Genomic DNA, 19,268 nt, shown 5'->3' with positions numbered 1-19,268 from the left:
TTGCTCATTACCGAAAATCAACCATTTATGCAAAAACATATATATCTTAGTATTAAGAAATGGCGACATAAATTTATATTTTTTACAACGATAATCGTGTACCATATATATATTGAGACGGCATGTACACGATCAGTTCATTCCAAATAAGCCCTGCCCCTTGCTGGCGGCGCCTGGAGCGATAGCTCTTCTCGCTCTACCCCAGGGCCGAGGCTACATAGAATGTAACTATAAGACGCATTACAATTTTCTTTTTTTTTAAACTAAAACATTTACGTTTTAATATATTATATTGTTATAACGTATGAAAAGTCATAAATAATATAATAAATAAGATTAGACAGTTTATGTCTTTATTTATTACACACTTTAAAATTAACTTTCATGTAATCTAAAACAGTTATGTCAGAAAAGCAAATAACCAAATCGACGGAGTATACTTTATGTAATATCCGTTGACATACATTTTTTTTATTTTATTGTACAACAATATTTTTTTTCTTAGATGTTATTGTTAGAAGTATGCATGGGCACAAGAGTTACTAACTCTTTAGTCGGGTAACAGAGGTTACAAGCTATGCGTGTACATTGTTATAATAATAATGTCCTCCAGACAGATTTCGGCCACGGCGGCCAATCTCTAGAGAGATTAGCCAACTACGCAGGATATTATAGTGCACAAGTGTGTGCGCAAACACAGGTGCACTCTCTCTTCCTTCACTCTCATAATCCGATGAGACGGCAATCCAACACGACCGGAAAGAGTTCAGGCGCAACACCAACGGCTTTACGTGCTTTCCGAGGCACGGGAGTGAACACACTTCCAGACTCCGGGCTGCTACTGAGAATTTTCTTACAGAAAAACCCAATAACTTTTTATTGGTCCGACCTGGGAATTGAACCCAGGACCGTAGGCCGCAGACCTCTAGGTCTGCGTCTACATCAAGCCACTAGACCAACGAGGCAGTCACCTTGTGTGTATATATGTAGATCACAATTTTCGAAAAAGTCCTGTTTTAACGAACATATTCACATCAAGTATATATATAATATTAATTATAATATAATTAATTTATATTTATAAGTTTTTTTTTTAATATTACATAAACCAAGTTAACCAAGATCCTTTTCAATGTTTATATTTGGGTTAAATAAATAAAATTCGTAAAAAAAACGATATTTATTTAAATATCACCTGTCTGATTTATAACTTTATCACATTATGCTTATTAAATACATTAACGTTACCTTGCACTTCAGGGAATTATTGCACACTTTCACAATCTATAATAACATTAAGGAGATTAATATTTCATATTTCGGTTATATAAGATATAATGTTTCAAAACTTACATTCAAGCATTTTCATATAAACCAATTATTCAAATTTGTCGTTCGAAAACATATGGGATCGACCAACACTGATTGATTAAATTACACTTAGATTTTTTTTTAATAATTATAACCGTATATGCATTAAGAACTGAACAGAGATATTAATAATAAAATAAAAAGTATAATGAACAAATTAATACAAAAGCGAATAAATTTCATTTATTCAGGCTAAAGTAAAACTAATACACTATTACATTAAAGGCTTTATAAAGTGTGACTCGCCCGATTACAAAAAAACGATTAGGATTCTACAAAAAAAAAAAAAACGAAAAATATGTTTATCTTGTATATAAACATTTTCGTACGAAATGTTAGCTATTATATTAGGTACTAACTAATTTAAAAAAAAAACACAATTTCCAAAACAAAATCTATAGATCTCCGGTTCACACGGCTCTTAACCCATATACAATCGTATAATTTGTTATCTATAGTTTTATAAGTCATTTGTATTTTGGCAGCAAACTCTTAAATGCACTATATATTACAATTTTCAATAAGGATTCAAATTTAATGGCAAAAAGAAGCCGGAATAGTCACATTATAGCTTATAACATACCCCTTATAATAAGAATAAAAAAGGTTTATTAAAATTAGTTACGTCGTTTAACTTTTAGCGCCATAAATCTATCATAAACGCATTATATTTGAAACAATAATATTTACAAAAGTAATATTCATTATACGATAATTATGACACTTCATATATTTGAATACGTAAAAAAAATTAATACATTAGTTTAAATGTGATTTTTAAGAATGAATAAAAAACTTTACTAAAATAAGCCAGTTTCATATTTAATCCTTATTGAAAATTTTAATAAAAATTTAAATAAAACTAATTCTACACATGGAAAAATTTGCTGTTACAATAATTAGGATTTCTTTATTTCAATACACTTTGATTATATAATTATAATTCAAGTAACAGCAATATTCAACATAAATCTATAATATAATATATTTCTTACATTAAGGAACGATTATGTCTATTATTTACATATGTACAAAAACTGTACATTTAATATATAACTAAATATTACATTCAGAATAAAACTTTTGGGGTATGTGTTTTTGTTTACTTAAATGACCAGGCGCGTAATATTCCAATTTTTTTTCCAGAGAAAAGATACATAATCAATATTGAAAGGTTGTTATCAACCATTATTCAAATTGCACCAACACTATATTTTTTTCTTTAACATATATGTATAATAGTTTTTTTCTATGTAAACTCCAAATATTTGTAATATTAGGTTATTAAATATGATACATAATTAGCGTCTTCAAAATTTTATTAAACCTATTGTTGCTACAATATGATTAATCAGAAATTCATAAGTTGTATTTTATGGCATAAATAATCTCAGTTATATATATAAACAATTCCATTAAAAAAACATTAAGCCACTTTATCAATCCATAAGAAAAATAAAAAATAAATATATATAAATAATAATAATTGAGTTAAAATATTAATGAATAACTTGTATATTTAATAATATAAAATGTATATAAATAAAATATTCTTTCTTTATACATTAAATAATTTTAGGAAAGGATAGGAATTAAGTTCCCTAATGAAGAGAGCAAGAAGGAATGAATATTTATAATATTAGGCCAATAACATACTAATTATATAACGACAAAATACCAAAGATATTTAATTTATGGACACTTCAAAATTCTAAGACAGCATCCTTATAACACACACACACGCTATGAGACTTGTTTGAATATACATATGTCAAAATTAAAAAAAAAAGTCAGGCTTAATAATATATACATTTAACGTATGTCTTTGATTATAAGTCTAACTGAACAACTAAATTGAAGATTTAGAGGATTTGTTGATGGCTTCAAAATGGTGGGGAACCAAGGGACATTGAAAGATGCTGCATGTGTCATTTTCAGATTACTGTTATATGAATGGGACAATAACTTATTTGGAGATAGTTGTGACATAAAGGTGCTATTAAAGGTGCTGTCCTATTTATAATTAGATTGTGGATCTTATACACTTAATAATTAAATAAAAGGTTCTTTCATTCTAATCAGTTAGTTATCGAGTTACTACAGCACTACAGATAAGGAATGAATTTCTTGGTGCAAAATTTGCATGTTTATGAAAAATACAATACTAAGCCATTATCGCTTGTAATGTTCTACAGACTACTTTTGATAGCGATTTTAAAGCTATATATGTTAAAAATATTATCTATGAAAACAATGCTAGATATAGTATGTAAATGTGATAAGGACGTGAAAAAATTGAAAAAATAACGAGTGGAAATGTGTGACCTCCTTCTGACACAGGGCAGAGCTAGTAGAGCTGGAAGTCGTAGGTGGTGGAGCCGTCGCGCCAGGTGGGCTCGTCGGCCACCTTGGCGCGGCACAGCGGGCACGTGTGCTCGCGGTCCAGCCACGCCGCGATGCACAGCTCGCAGAAGATGTGCGAGCAGCCCAGCCGCACCGGCGTGCTGTAGTCGTCGTGGCAGATGGGGCACGCGTCGCCCGCCGACACCAGCTGCTCGCACGTCGGCTTCGTGCCCAAGTTCTGGGGGGCGTTACAGGTGAACCAACATTAATGAACGCGGTGAAAGCAGTGAAGGTTATATAATATGTAGGAGAATTTCATCCGACCCATGCATGCAGGTTTCCTCACGAGGTTTTCCTGAGCACTAGTTGAAACTTAAATGCTTGTCCAATTAACATAGCCCAGTACAAATCAGCTTCTATATACTAAACTATTATAGTTACAGATTTTGTTTTGTGGCATTTTTATTGATTTAATTTACAATTTGCTCCAAGAAAAAAAAACAATTTATATATGAAAAATTTTATTATGCTCAAAAATTTAATTTTTACACAACTTTTTCTCGATTCCCTGCTCATATAATATTATTTGATTATAATTATAATACTACCAACTTGAAAATAACGTTATTGATTTAGCTAAAGATAAGTACGATAAGGGTAAGGAAGGATTTTAATAGAAAATTTGTAAAATTTTAAGTGCAACACACACATATACACAAAAAACAACTATTGTATTCTATTATATTGTATTATCTGAAACGCGATACCGTAATCAAAGACTGATCACTTCACGTTTTCTATTTTCTGCCTCGCTGATCCAGCGGCTAGGTTTTAAAGATTCCAAGGTTGTATGTTCAAAGGTCGGTTCGGACCAATGAATAGATATTTCCGACGATCATTTTTCAGCTATAATTTGACGAGTAAAAAAAGAGATTGTTCTTGCGCGCCTGAACTCTTTTCGGTCGCGTCAGATCCGTTCCATGAATTATGAGAGTAAGGGCATAGAGGCACTTTTGTTTGAACACTCTTGTGCACTATATGTCCTGCGCAGGTGGCTGGACTCCCTTGGGAACGACGGCCCTGACCGAAATCGATCAGGCCATCGGTGATGTTAATATATACTTACACGCATATTCATATCACCCATATTCTATGGAGTTTATGACCCATTGCGAATGGAAATCCGATTGATAATGAAATATTACTTACAACACTCTGCAACAACGTCCACGTAGCATTTTTAAACAGTTGCAGCCGAACCAGTATCTCCACGACCTTCGCGATCCCGTACACTGACGTGAGGAACATCCCGACCATCTTCTCCGAGCCCTCGTACGATTGCATCAGATAGAAAATCCACGGCTGGATTGTTATTAATGAGCGGTACAACTGTGACACGGCCTCGGTGAACAGGTATACCTTACCCTAAAAATTATATACAAAAACGTTAGGTTAAGTTCATCAACTTTCGAACTTTGTAGTATGACATCCTAATTATTGGAAATTAGGCTGTCTAATGCATAAGGGCTATTTAACATCACCCATGGTACTAGATCAGTAACATTAAACATGATCATAACGGTGAAAATACAAAGTCTCTAATAAGCAGATAAAAGTTATAAATTTTCCTCTATATTAGTTCATATCTCATTTAAAACTTTCAATAGGAGATTAAAGAATATTATACATCAGTATCAGTGACAGCCTGTTAATGTCCCACAGCTGGGCTAAGGCCTCCTCTCCCTTTTTGGGGAGAAGGTTTGGAGCTTATTCCACCACGCTGCTCCAATGCGGGTTGGTGGAATACACATGTGGCAGAATTTCGATGAAATTAGACACATGCAGGTTTCCTCACTATGTTTTCCTTCACCGAAAAGCACGAGATGAATTATAAACAGAAATTAAGCACATGAAAATTCAGAGGTGCTTGCCCGGGTTTGAACCCACGTTCATCGGTTAAGATTCACGCGTTCTTACCACTGGGCCATCTCGACTTTATACATATAATGTGATAATTAAAAAAAGCTTACCCTCTTCTGGAATGGCAAAATGAAAGCTGGCATCATTGTGATCACAATTTTAATATTAACTGTTATGATCTTAACTATGAGATCTGTGAGCACAACCAGCCACAATAGCTCCCATACATCTATGGGCTCCGTATATCCCGGAAACATTATCACATTCGCCAAGAGTTTCCCGTGACCGAACAGAAAGTGAACAATGAAAATGCAACTGGATGCAAGAATTAATTCACTGCACAATGATAATATACTGCGATTCATTTGCTTGCCATTTTCTCTGGAAAAAAAAATTAGTTATTGTAAAATTTGATTTACCACCCTGACCTGACATAAAACTCAGTAGTTACACTTTTTCTTCAATCATGTACAATCATATTTATGTATCCTGTATGAACATCAGCAAATACTAACTGTACTGTATAATAACTAATAAGCCTTCTTTAATAAATATGTATAATGCAGTAATAATGTCTTCCAGACCAATTTCGACCACAGTGGCCAATCTCAAATAGAGATTTATTATAGTGCAAACACACAGGTGCAATCTCTATTCCCTAACTCTCATAATCTGATGGAGGATGACCAACGGCTTTACGTTCTTTCCGAGGCATGGGAATGTACTTCCAACTTCCAGACTCCAGGCTATTACTGAGAGTTTTCCACAGTAAAAGCCAATAACTTTTATTTGTTCTACCTGGGATTTAAACCCAGGACCTCCGGATCTACGGCCTTATATCTAGCCACTAGACCAACGAGGCAATCAAAAATTATAAACATGAGTTTCAAATTTAGTACATAAGTAATGTCATTTAGCCATAATTAATAAATAATATAATAATTGGTCTTCATTATGACTACCATTTCAAATTTAATAATTTAGTAATTCTATAAATAAAGTACAATAATAATAATTATAAAAAGAAAAATAATTTCCTGTTTGTTAGTCATTAGGATGATGATAGATGGCCCAGTGGTAAGAACGCGTGAATCTTAACATTTTGAATATAAACATTTTATAATGTTTAATACAAAATATTATCTATTCATATATTTTAATTATTAGTGTAATAAACAACTTACCTCATTACAATACTGTTACTGTGGGAGAAAGTGCAGAACAGAACAAAGAATGTGAATATACCCTCTCTGCTGTCGTACATATATTTTATGAATAATATGAAGTAGAATGGAGCATAACGTAACAACAGATTTAATGTTGCCCTAATATCCACCACCTGTAAAAAAAATTCAAAATAAGAACTGAATATGTACCTATAAGCTATATATGTATAACTTTAGACACATTTAAAATAATATAAGATAATAAATTATGGCTCCTATGAGCTCTTGATGTATCTATATACATCAATCAAAATCCATCAATCTTTACCTTAAGAGGATTTCAGAAAATATAGTACTTGAATTAAGCATTCAAAAGTATTCAACAATTTTCTTTAAACTTATGTATTGTCAAAATTATTACAACACATATACTAGAATTACCATGTAAAATAATCAAAAGTCACAATAATTATGATCTTAAAGTATTGACACCTCACCTGTTGTGTTCCATCTTCGCTCTGACTTTCATTATCTGCATTGTCATTTATATTATTATTATTCGACGGATTTACGGAGACATTAATGTCAACATGTTCTGGGGCTTGCTCAGAAATGTTAGATTCATTAGATGGACTATTGCTTATGCCGTGACTAATACTCCTTTGTATAACAGGTGTTCCTCTTTCAGTTACAATGTAAGTTTGAGCTCCAGGGCCTAAATTCACATGTGCTATTGAACTCTGCGGCCGTTGAGGTCCTTCGCCAGGTTGATGTGTTCCAGGAGGATTCCTTGGTAGCCATGTAGGAAGTGACAATCTAGCATTATTGCCCTAAAATAAAATACATAAAGGTTTAATTTTTTTAAATATGAATTTACCCATTTAAAATTACTAAGAATTAAAATTTTATATGTATAATATATCAGTACATTTTATAGAATGCAAAAATATTTTTTAAAACTTTTATACCAAACAAATTTTAAAAAATAAATTTTTTACAATAATTATTAAAAGGAAAATAATCTTGTGCTACATCCATTAAAATCTCATAGTCATACTTCTTATGTACATACTTATACTTATTAGAATCTTATCTATGTCTAGAATCAATCACAAATCATAATAAATCATCATAAAAAATATGACTAATATTGTTAAGTCTTAATCATCGCAGTCATTTACAACAAATATACTTATGATATATTTTCTTAAAATGAAATTATTAAACCTCTATTTAGACAATTGATTTCACTCTAACGATTTTAAATGTATTAAATATGTGTAAGCGGCGCAGCCTATTACGGAACTGCGTTGCGTCATAATAATAAAACATAACAAATCCAAAACTCACCATTCTGGCATGTTCTACCAGGGGTCTAATTTCTCTAAAAACACTGTTCAGTCGATCTCCTAGACCTAAATTATTTCTATTTGGAGCCAATGGCCTGGAAACAGAGTCCATTCTATGTATTGCATTATTACGAGTGCTACTCTCTGCTTCCGCCTCATCGTCTATATCGAGATTTACTTGACTCGGTTGAGCCATAACTACCGCATAAATGAGACTTATACACTTATTATGACTTCAATATAATCATTTCAATATACGTTAAAATCCGGCGAAGGTCAAATTAAAAACTTGACATATAAGTTGTATTTGACATACTCTTGACATTATACGCTTAATTTTATTGTTTCTTTTTCTTCAGTCAGAGTAGACAAAAGTACATGATCAAACAGCCATTAATTATGAAATAAATAATTTTAGTTTTTGCATCACATTTTTTATTAATCAATTACAGTAGAACCTCGATTATCCGAACCCTCAATATATGAATAATATGAATAAGTTTATGCGAACGTTGGCGCGAAAGATAAATTGTTGCTCACGACGATGGTAGTGAGCATGTATCTTAGGCATTTGCCGCTTTTGAGACGGGTCTCGAATAATTCAAGATCGAGAGCCTACAAGAATGTTGCCCAACGCATGCAACTTTTCCTTCTGAAATGGCTGCGAGACTTAGCCGCTCAAAATCGCGTTACAGACGACGTTCTTCAATAAAAAAACAACAATTAAATAAAAATATCAAAAAAGCATTCAACTCTTATCAGGTATTTAAAATACATATTCATATATTTCAACGTTATCATATATTATGACAATATTAATATATATGGATGTATTAATTGGGTCGGATAATCGAGTTTATTCCAAGCACTTCAGTTTTTTTAAGATGCTTAATTATAAAATGGTTATCATAATATATCTCGTACTGGGCGGTAATATAAAACATTGTCAGAAAATCCACATGTGTCGGATGAAAATCTTACACATGTTTAGACTATCGATTCGTTTTCAAACAGCGAAGTACAATAAGCTCTAAGCCTTCTCTTCGTAAAGCATTGAAGGCCTTAGCCCTACAGTAGGATAATTACAGATTGTTAATTCACTTTTTAATTCGACATAATATAACTATGGATATTTATCATTATCCGGATAACCTTATAAAGCGCAATCGTCAATCCAACAACTTAGTTGAAACAGAAAAAAACAATTTGGCTACTTAATTTATTTGTGTGTCATTTGAAATATTTAAAATTGCCACACCCAGCATAATTCATAATTATTAATCATATTTGGCAAAGCAAACGTGTGATAATATATTTGAAATAAAACAGCATATATAAGTACCAATAATAATTTATTTTTCATTTAAATAATAGTCAATAGACCGAAATCAATGTCGTTTTGATTTGATACGATGAGCAATAGTCACAATAATTACCACACTTTAGTATGTTATAGACGTGATTTAATTAAGTAAATTCAGTCTTTCTTTAGGCATCGTTTCACGCCATAGGGCTTAGAAACGTCTCCATTTAAACAATCGATGTTACTACACAAAAATTAATAATAATACACAAATACGTAAACATTATTTTGTGCTTATACCGAAATAAAGATCTAGACGCTATGAAACTGGACTTAATCTGTGATCGTTAGTTCGAATACATAATATTTCCTTGGCACTCGTTGTCGTTTTACAAATCTTCACGCATCAGAGTCAGCTTTAAGGGCAAGAATACCTTGGGCGTGCAGATCGCGAACTGCTTCTAGCAGTCTTCTCTCCGCTCTAGGTTCCCCGAGAGCTACGTCTACGCTGCCCGCACACAGTAACAGTGCACGTAAGGCAGCTCTGGGCCAGTCCGGTTTTAAGCTGCGTCTGACTATGGTACCTGATGAAGCCGTTCCTAATCTTGCACATTCAGCTTCTAGGCGATTACCATAATCTTCTATTAAGGATTCGCCAGCTGCCCTCCTCATTTCCGGTGTGAGAGAAGAGAGAAGCAATAATGCCACGTCATCCATCGGTCTTCCTAATGAAACCATCTGCCAGTCGAGCGCAATACATTCGCTTACTCCTTCTCTTTCTCTGAATAGGAGATTGCCGCTCCAGAAATCTGCGTGAGCGAGAGATGCAGGTTCAGCTGGTCGAAGCAGTGTCTCAAGAAGAGAAGGTGCCCGCGCACTGAGGGCTGACACGGCAGCGGCTTCTTCAGTGCAGTCTGTACGACCTCTGAGGAATGCTTCAAGTTGGGGTAATCCTCGTCTTACTAATCGGAGATATCCAGCTGCGGCTCGCTCACATGGAAATAAAAAATCAAATCTTTGATCCAAAGGACCTTCTCTATCACGCAAAGCGAGAGAGAGGGCATGGAGTCGTGCCGCTGCATGCAGTGCTGCTCTAGCTTTTTCTACAGTTAGCCCTTCCGCAAAATCCGCTGATTCAAAACCCTCAGCCGTGACATCTTCTAAAACTAGCTCGCTGTCTCCACCAATTTCATCTGTAAATTATAATTGTGTCATAAATATTTATATACTTAGTTCAAAAAAATAGTTTATCTCAAAATGACAGTAAATTTAATTTATATTCTTAGAGTTTTATTTGAGAGTGATCAAAAACATATCATCATCAATATTCGTGTGGCTTAGCAAGACAAATATTCGTCTGCAATAAACGAGTCACGTAATTTTATTGTTAGTATGCGAAATACGTAAACACGTATGAGTGAACATTAGAGCGACTCTGAGACACCTGAAACGGTATAAATTATGAATAGTTTTGTAGAATTATGTGTTATAAAGTTTAAAATAATTTAACTAAACGAAATGCGAGCCGAGATGACTCAGTGGTTAGAACGCACGAATCATGATCGATGATAGCGGGTTCAAGCCCAAGCACATAACACCGTATTTTCATGTGTTTAATTTATGTTTATAATTTATCTCGTGCTCGGCGATAAAGGAAGGCATCATGAGGAAACCTGCATGTATATAATTTCACTTATATTCGACCACACGTGTATTTACCAAATCACATTGGACCTTGTGGTGGAAAACTTAGCACAGCCGTGGGACAGGCTGTTACTTTTTTACTTTAAACTAAATCAAGTTGCGGTACACAATAAATCTAATATGTAAGTATGTTTTTTTTTTGTTTAATTTTACGTAACATATAATTTCATTGCAAACATTTGTAATAAATAAACATTACGATAAAATAAAACATTCCTTTCTAATTTAAATAAAATAGTTTGAATTAAAATTTCAAACAAAACCTTTAAAATTGAATATAATTTTATCAGTTTGATAAAGGAAGTACCTACAAACGAAAATAAGATATTTAAAAAATAAAATGTTGACATTTGAAAATTATTACTTTAGAAATATAAAATCTCGGACGCATCTTTAAGTAGTTATGTGGTTATTAATAAGTATGGAATCATGACGGCAAAAATATTTTTATCCCAGAAAGCATGACGAATCGGAATTGCAGTCAAAAATATTATTACTCGACTCGAAATAATTAATTTGTGTTCCCTGCTATACTCGTATCGGCTTTTGTTTAAGGATAAAATATTAAATATCACTATAATTATTTAACTATCAGTACGTAATACAAATGAAAATATACATACATACTCGTATACACACATGATAATTCTAAAGCGTTATTCTGGGTAATTTTGGTAAACTAGAGATTTATTGTATTAACTAGATATTATTACTGCTTAAATTATTTGGGATTACGAGATTATTTTGAAATTAAAACTACTACTAACAAGAAATAAGTATACATATGATTATTACGTTACTTTCAATACCTGGTAACCTAGCTTTAATACATCTTGGCACAGGAAGCCCTTCGCCTGGTCCTAAGGCTTCCTCTGCTAATCTATTGAGCGCTGGTGCTAGTTCCGTGTAGAACAAGATCTCCCTGGTATCGAATTGAGCTTCTGCTACGAATAATCGCCCGAAAGGGTCTCTTGGAGGCAATTTGACTACAAGAGGCATCGCTCTACGGTCACCGTTGCTTTCATAACGTACGGTCACGGCCAGCACTCTACTGAGCGCTCCAGCAACACCCGCTCTAGACTCTACTCGTATCTACGAATAATAAAAAATTGTTATTTCATGCAAGTTGCAAAAACAGAACAATAAGATTTTTTTATTTTGAAATTTAATAATATGAAATTTAAGAATATGAGTTACGTCCTATTTATGTTTAAATTACCTCTTGTGGGGTGACCACGCCCGCGCCCAGTAAGAGTTCTCTCGCCCACTCCTCTGTGAGTGCGGCGTCTGCATCGCCTTCAGGGCCCGGTTCGCAATCGGACTCCTCACTGCCGCTGCTGGGGGCTTCCGAGACCGCAGCACTATCCGGCCCACCGGCTTGCATATTAAGCACTTCACTCTATATATCTTATACCTCACCGATAATTTATAACACAATCATAGTTTAATGTATTTATTGCGACAAAAAAACTTATATTATAGTAAATAAATAACAGCAAGGTTACGACAAATTAAAACAGATTACTCGCGTTAATTGGAATAGCATAGAATGTTCGGAGCCGTCTGGAAGGTGGTTACCGCGCTTGCGCGTTCCCTCCGTCAATTATTCATAGGGAGTCACATACTGTGTCACCCGCCGCTCAATGCGAAGTTACGAGATAGCTATGCATAGAAGCACGGTCTCACTATTATGTCGACCAGCCTTTTACGCGAGTATACGATATATGTACATTCACTAGCTATACTCCCTGACTAAAATCATATACCAGTTCGAGTATATTATGTGATATAATATGATATTTTCAAAATATATATAAATAAAAATAAATAAATTTCTTTATAAAATATATATGTATGTAATAATACAATCAGTATCAATGTATTTGTTCTTATTGTCCTAATTCATACAGTTATATCTTTAAAACTGTTAGTAAAATATATGATGTACTTTTGGATTTATTGTGTATTTAAGTAATACTTTGTAACAAGCAAAATAGAAGTTCAAAGTTATTGTTATTTTAATTCCTTTATTTAAACATATTTTGAATACTATCTATTGAAGATACATGATGTCGCAACTTCTATGTAAACATTTTAAAGATCTATAAATCATACGTCCAACGTTTCCCTGTATATTAAATTCAATTTATTTGCTTTAAACATAATACGTATGTTTAGTCACTATATTTATGACATCCAAATATTTTAACTTAAATTGTCTATTAAATTATAATAAATATTAAATGTTATATTATAGGAAGCTTACGCTTGAATAGCTCTTTCTCTTAGTAATGAAACATAATGAACCATACGTTTCATATAGACTAAAATTCCAAAAGACCTAAAAACTTTTTTTTTCAACGACTGGATTACAACATATATTTTTCTCTGTTATTTCTAAATTAAATTAGAATGTATTCTATATATTAACTTTCTGAAAATAACCCTTTAAATGAAACTGATATACTGATCCAACTCCGGACTCCGGTGCGTAACTTTTATCAATATAAACAAACCGTCTGAAATTTGAGAAACAGCAAAATCGGCATTAGTTTTATTCGCTCTATAAATATAATAGTGAATGAATTATATCAATCAATATTATCAATAATTTACTGTTTCAAAAGCTTCTTTATTTTCATGTACAAGTATAGAAAAATTAATCAGGTTTTATATATTATGTATATTATTACTTCAGTGATCTAAAATTTTACTAAGCAAAAATATGGAGACAATTTATAGATTATTTATTGTAAAGATAAAATTAATTAACCATGACCTTATTTTATTTTTACAATATTTTCTTTTGAGTTGTGTGTTTTAAAAGTAAAAACTTATAACAGGCTTGATTAGTCTGTTTAGTTTTAGAAGTTTGACAATTGACATTGACTTTTTCGGCTTCCGAAATATAAGAATATAAATCTCATTACCTCCTTCTCGCCAAAAAGACTTTAAAAAATCCTATAGTTTTTATTATTTCAAAAACTAAATAAATATATAATATTACACTATGGGAAAAGAAAAATCAAAAAAACGACGGCGTTCGTCGTCTTCAAGTTCAACCAGTTCTAATTCAAGTCGCGAAAAGAAAAAACTACGCAAATTAAAAAAGAAATTAAAGAAAGAGCAAAAGAAAACGGAAAAAATTCTTAAAAAGAAACTTAGAGACGAAAAAAAGAAACTTAATAAAAAGAAGCAGGAAGATAGAGGTCAAAGCATCGATAGTAAACACAAAATAGAAGAATCATCAGCTGATATTCCTTTGGGTAACATTTGCAAAGCTACTGCGAAGTTATCCTGTTTTGAAATTATTTATCTAAAACTTATTCTCTACTTTTGCTACTAAGTATAACATAATAAACGATTTATATTTCATTTAAAACAATGTTAACTCTTTATATTATGTGCAAAACTTGTCAGTAAAATTTTAGTCAAACCTTATATAGACATATATTGTTTTTAGAACTAATGGAAAGGTCTAAAGCTATGGCTCCTATGACTAAAGAAGAGTGGGAAAAACGACAGAGCATAGTCAGAAGGGTGCAAGATGAAGAAACCGGCAGATACAGGTTATTCTATCCTTCTAAATATATTTTTAATTTATCTAAATTTCAAAATCTTCTAATTGTGTTAATGACAAGAGATATTTTAATGATTAAATTTTATTTTTGATATGGTACTAAATGATAAAAAAAATATATATAATACTTTTACATTATAATATTATATATATATTATTTATTTTAATATTATTGTTATTATTTTAGATTTTAATAAAAATTAAAATTAAATCAAAAGATCTATTACTGTGCCTCAGTTCTGTCTGCCTTCCAGGTTAATAAAAGGTGATGGTGAAGTGTTAGAAGAAATTGTGTCAAGGGACAGGCATAAGCAGATCAACAGGCAAGCTACAATGGCTGATGGAGATTTCTTTCAGTCTCAAACTGTGGAAAAACAAAGGATCAAATAATCCTAGCTCATCTAAGTAATATATTATGGAATCTTAAAACTATATTGATTCATATTTTTATAAGATTCCTTTAGCTAATTTAAACAGCTTTCATTTGTTATGAGGTAAGTACAAAGGTATATTAGCTTCAAAATGTATATAACAGTGGATATTTCCATATTGTCTAATGATTGTCTTCTGCAGATATAATAAATATTTTAATTTGGAATTTGTAGGTAGATGTCTTTTCAGCTCACATTTCATTGTTCGATTGCACAAGTTATGGATTTTTTTTTCTAAATAGAATATTGTAATTTAAAAATTTTTGTGTTACAAGGGGTGTAAATGTACAGGTGTTCTATCTTAGATTCATTGAATAAAATATATAAACATTTACTTTGTTTTAATTTAAATACTTGGTTGATTGTTAAGAATATGTTGTAAATAAAATTATCTATTTTTTTTAAATGATTAATTACACAGTAAGTGTACAGGAGTAAAGTACTTTTTTTATGTAATTGTAAAAAATTTAGTATAACTTTACCACACTTCATGCAGGTAAGCAGGAATTTTCCTATGTGCGTACAATTTTGGAAAATACCTATTTTACATCATCTAAATGTCGCTAACAGGCTCAAATCTTGGAAATCACAGCAAAGGAAAAGTTAAGCTGTACAGGTGGTAAGCCTGTAAAGTAATTATTCGAATCATCTTCATGACAGAGAAACTAAAGACTTCCAAGTTAAGTCACTATTTAAATAGTTATCGTGTTTGCAAGGGAATTTTTTTTATATTTAATTTTTTTTTACATAAAATTATAAAAAGAAAAGAAAGACAGTTTTTTGACAATTATATATACATGTTTTTTTTTTAAATATTTCTTTATTCTTCTACCTAAACATTATTTACAGTTCATCTTTTGGTGGTAACTCTTCTCGTGTCACATTTTCTTCTGGAGTTGGGGCAGTTGAATCTTCAAGATGTTCATTCACCAATGCTATTAGGCTTTCTAATGGCCGTCCTCCATGATCCACACTTACCACCTTCTTATTTTTATAAAGAATTAATGTGGGCAGACCATTTATCTATAAAAAATACATAGATATAGAAGATATAAAATTAAAAAATAAAAGACTGTTATACATTACTTTGATAAATGTTTACCTTTTCCATTTCACATATTGTTTTTGATCGTACACAGTCAATATCAGCGATTATAACACGACTTTCGTTTTGAAATTTTTCACCTAATTTAATCCAGAGTGGGTTTAATTGCATACAATGGGCGCACCTGAAATTACATTTACAGTAACAGTTTTGTATTTTAAAATAATAGACTTGTATTCTAGTGATCATATTATATAAAATTATATTTTAGTTAGTTGCTTTGTATGTTTATTTTCCTAACAAAAAAAGTAGAAAAGAGTATTTTATTGCAGCACTAATTTTAAATGATGGCATATTTACCAAGGAGCAAAGTAATTAATGAAAACTAAATCCTTCTCCAAAAAGGTTTCAAATGTTTCTTCAGATATCCTGGCAACAGGGAGAGCTTTCTTCTTCTTCATAAACTTATCTGGATCATGATTTTCAGTCAGCAACATCCTTTCTACATAGGCCTTGAGTTCCTCAAATGTTTCTTCCTCTGCTCGACCCATCTGGAGATGACATGTTAAGTAAGAAATGTCAACCATCGCTTACATAGCCAATGCGCCACCAACCTTGGGAACTAAGATTTTATGTCTCTTGTGCCTGTAATTAATACACTGGGTCCTCACCCTTCAAACCGGAACACAACAATATCAGGTACTGCTGTTCTGCAGTAGAATATCTGATGAGTGGGTTGTACCTACCCAGACGAGCTTGCACAAAGCCCTTCCACCAGTTAATTGTACAATTAAGACAAAAACAGATACACACATATATGAGATAATTTAGCATTTAATTCTAAAAGCAACAAACTTCCATGATTCTATTTGAAAAGTCAAAGTGGAGCAACCGCAGCTCAGTTTAATGGAAATTTAACAAGCATGTACATGCCAATGTTTTATAAATAAAAGGCATCTAAGACCTAAGTTCTGTTTTGTTCATAAGATATGTCTAACTACTTACTATTCTTCCATTGACAATCCAGAGCAAGAAAGGATATTGTTTGATGTCAAAGTTCTTACAAGTCATTTCATTTTCCATGCAATTCACTCGTCCTATTTGTATGTATTCATTATGTGCATAGTGAACTGCTAACTCTGCCCATTTAGGAGCTAAACGCTAAATTATTTAAAAAAATGTTGATTTATAACACATATTTTAATTTTAAAATAATTTTTTATCAACTAACATAAATTGAAGGTATAGTTTGTCAATTTGACAACACACTCTTTATTTATTTATTTAATATAAATAAAAAAAGTTGCAAAATATGATTACATTTGTGGATGATTATAAAATACTAGGGCTAACATAGAGTGAGAAGGGTAACAGGAGAATAATAATAATTGGAGATAAAAAACATATAAAAAGAATGGTATATTTTCTTTATAATATCCATTCAATATGAAGCATGAGGTATATTTTTCAGAACTGATCATGATTATTATATTAATATTATAAATGTGAAAGTAACTGTCTGTCCGTTAAGCTTTCACGGCAAAACCACTGAACTGATTTTGATTAAATTTCGTATGAAGCCAGATTGTACCCCAAGCATACTTTTTATTCCTTACCCACGGATGAAGCTGGGGGTAAGCCTAGTGTTGTATATAGCTCATTTTATCAATTTTTTAAGGATTGAGATAAAGAAGATGAAAGAGGAAAAAAATTATAATTACGTACTTACATACCTGAGATGCTTTGCACCATGGAGCATAAAACATAACAAAGTGCTGTCCTTCAGATACAAATTTTTCAATGTTGTGATCGTTTAAGTATGCCATGCCACTATAAATTTTAACTTCTGATGTAGGTTTTTCGGATTCTACACCCTTCAAAAAAAGGTATTAGCTTTTGTTAATTCATTTTCTGAGAGCACATATTGTATTTTAAATAAAATTAAAAATTAAGTAATGTTACCTCTGATTTCATAGCAAAAACTTCACTCAGGAATAGAGTCAAGGAAGGTAGATCTCTGGTGCCTTTGTATTCTACAGGCGAAAATGAGTTCTTGTGGAAATACAATAGTGTTGGATATCCTAAAAAAATTTAAAAGTTACAGATTTAACAATTTTTTGCTATTAAATTCAATGGACACTATAACATTCACTTTACTTGTTATATTATTCATAATATATATAATTAAATAAATTTTGATTTTAATATATTAGAAATGTCATACCGAATTTAGTACTTATTAAATAAACCTACCCGTAATATCATTTTCATGGCACAATTTTGAATGAATTGTACAGTCTACTTGAGCGATTGCGAATTTTGAATTTGCATTAACGAGCTCTCCTAATTCTGACCAAATCGGATGAAAATCTGTGCAATGACGACACCTGGAAATACGATCAAAATATTATGTCAAAAAATATATTATTCAACCCTCGAATTGAAATATATTAATAATATATTATTGAAATTGAATATGTGTATATTCACGAATTGTTCGTATAAAATACGTACCATGGGGCATAAAACATAATAAAGTTCCCGTCCATTTGCTCTATTTGTTGCTTAAAATTATCCGGTCCATATTCATACACAGTGTTCTCTTCTGGTGCCACATAATGCAATAAAAATAAGCATGGAAAAAACAATATAAGCCTTCGATACATTTTTTAAATAGACTGGGTTTTATATCCTTTGATGATGTTGATTTTTTTGTGTTAAAAGTTGTACTTAATGTTAATCTATCATCATATTTTACAACCGCTGCTCTTTTCACTTTGATCACTATAAAGTTTAATGTCAAGAAAATTGCGTTATTTAATTCCTATAAACATATGATTTTGACATATTTGTTTGACAATCAATGAAAAGAGTAATAGAGTAAATAGTGATTGTCTATAGTATAATTATATAATTTGTTTAGGGTCTGTAAAATTAATTCTACTATAATGCTAGCACTACACGTTCGATTTCATTAAGTTTAGTTTTCGATGATTTCTGAAAGTAAAAATAGTTTTTACTAGATTAATTAATTTGTGGAAAGTATAATTTTCTCC

The 19,268-nt window shown here is 31.7% G+C and overlaps 4 protein-coding genes across 4 annotated transcripts in view; 1 reads left to right on the top strand and 3 right to left on the bottom strand.

The window, feature by feature from the left end:
- The window catches only part of LOC126772874 (ADP-ribosylation factor-like protein 6-interacting protein 4), a 143,118-nt gene extending 127,619 nt beyond the window's left edge, over positions 1–15,499 (top strand). Inside the window, exons 2-4 of the mRNA XM_050493481.1 lie at positions 14,167–14,422; positions 14,620–14,725; positions 14,991–15,499. Coding sequence (XP_050349438.1) covers positions 14,167–14,422; positions 14,620–14,725; positions 14,991–15,126 — 498 coding nt within the window. The 3' untranslated portion in view covers positions 15,127–15,499. The remainder of the gene's footprint in view (positions 1–14,166; positions 14,423–14,619; positions 14,726–14,990) is intronic.
- On the bottom strand, positions 1,168–8,432 carry LOC126772823 (RING finger and transmembrane domain-containing protein 2). The gene is made up of 6 exons (XM_050493420.1): positions 8,151–8,432; positions 7,298–7,630; positions 6,819–6,973; positions 5,745–6,015; positions 4,924–5,139; positions 1,168–3,952 (listed from the first exon to the last, which is right to left on the bottom strand). Exons 1-6 carry the CDS (start codon positions 8,343–8,345, stop codon positions 3,719–3,721), a joined length of 1,404 nt encoding a protein of 467 aa, XP_050349377.1. The 5' UTR covers positions 8,346–8,432; the 3' UTR covers positions 1,168–3,718.
- Positions 9,494–12,814, bottom strand: LOC126772835 (uncharacterized). The gene is made up of 3 exons (XM_050493435.1): positions 12,376–12,814; positions 11,966–12,248; positions 9,494–10,645 (listed from the first exon to the last, which is right to left on the bottom strand). The coding sequence occupies exons 1-3, from the start codon at positions 12,538–12,540 to the stop codon at positions 9,852–9,854; spliced, it is 1,242 nt and encodes a 413-aa protein (XP_050349392.1). The 5' UTR covers positions 12,541–12,814; the 3' UTR covers positions 9,494–9,851.
- Positions 15,500–15,946: 447 nt separating the features above from the next.
- LOC126772765 (thioredoxin domain-containing protein 5 homolog) lies at positions 15,947–19,038 on the bottom strand. The gene is made up of 8 exons (XM_050493310.1): positions 18,727–19,038; positions 18,466–18,599; positions 18,175–18,293; positions 17,946–18,086; positions 17,218–17,373; positions 16,573–16,763; positions 16,270–16,396; positions 15,947–16,190 (listed from the first exon to the last, which is right to left on the bottom strand). The coding sequence occupies exons 1-8, from the start codon at positions 18,876–18,878 to the stop codon at positions 16,011–16,013; spliced, it is 1,200 nt and encodes a 399-aa protein (XP_050349267.1). The 5' UTR covers positions 18,879–19,038; the 3' UTR covers positions 15,947–16,010.
- Between the last annotated feature and the right edge of the window lie 230 nt (positions 19,039–19,268).

The sequence above is a fragment of the Nymphalis io genome, chromosome 13, assembly GCF_905147045.1.
Source record: "Nymphalis io chromosome 13, ilAglIoxx1.1, whole genome shotgun sequence".
Taxonomy (NCBI): domain Eukaryota; kingdom Metazoa; phylum Arthropoda; class Insecta; order Lepidoptera; family Nymphalidae; genus Nymphalis; species Nymphalis io.
The sequence above is the reverse complement of the archived record's forward strand: the minus strand, read 5'-3'. Positions and strand labels throughout refer to the sequence as shown.

What these genes read in the sequence shown, in the direction of transcription:
- LOC126772823 (XM_050493420.1), bottom strand. Translation starts at nt 8,345, where the DNA reads ATGGCTCAACCGAGTCAAGTAAATCTCGATATAGACGATGAGGCGGAA. An exon ending in TTTTGCCATTCCAGAAGAGG is followed by an intron (nt 5,140 to 5,744) that starts GTAAGCTTTTTT and finishes TATAATTTTTAG; the next exon opens with GGTAAGGTATACCTGTTCAC. An exon ending in GGACGTTGTTGCAGAGTGTT is followed by an intron (nt 3,953 to 4,923) that starts GTAAGTAATATT and finishes AACGCCCCCCAG; the next exon opens with AACTTGGGCACGAAGCCGAC.
- LOC126772835 (XM_050493435.1), bottom strand. Translation starts at nt 12,540, where the DNA reads ATGCAAGCCGGTGGGCCGGATAGTGCTGCGGTCTCGGAAGCCCCCAGC. An exon ending in GCGTGGTCACCCCACAAGAG is followed by an intron (nt 12,249 to 12,375) that starts GTAATTTAAACA and finishes TATTATTCGTAG; the next exon opens with ATACGAGTAGAGTCTAGAGC. An exon ending in TATTAAAGCTAGGTTACCAG is followed by an intron (nt 10,646 to 11,965) that starts GTATTGAAAGTA and finishes TATAATTTACAG; the next exon opens with ATGAAATTGGTGGAGACAGC.
- LOC126772765 (XM_050493310.1), bottom strand. Translation starts at nt 18,878, where the DNA reads ATGTATCGAAGGCTTATATTGTTTTTTCCATGCTTATTTTTATTGCAT. An exon ending in CCATGAAAATGATATTACGG is followed by an intron (nt 18,294 to 18,465) that starts GTAGGTTTATTT and finishes AAATTTTTTTAG; the next exon opens with GATATCCAACACTATTGTAT. An exon ending in CATGGTGCAAAGCATCTCAG is followed by an intron (nt 17,374 to 17,945) that starts GTATGTAAGTAC and finishes TAAATAATTTAG; the next exon opens with CGTTTAGCTCCTAAATGGGC.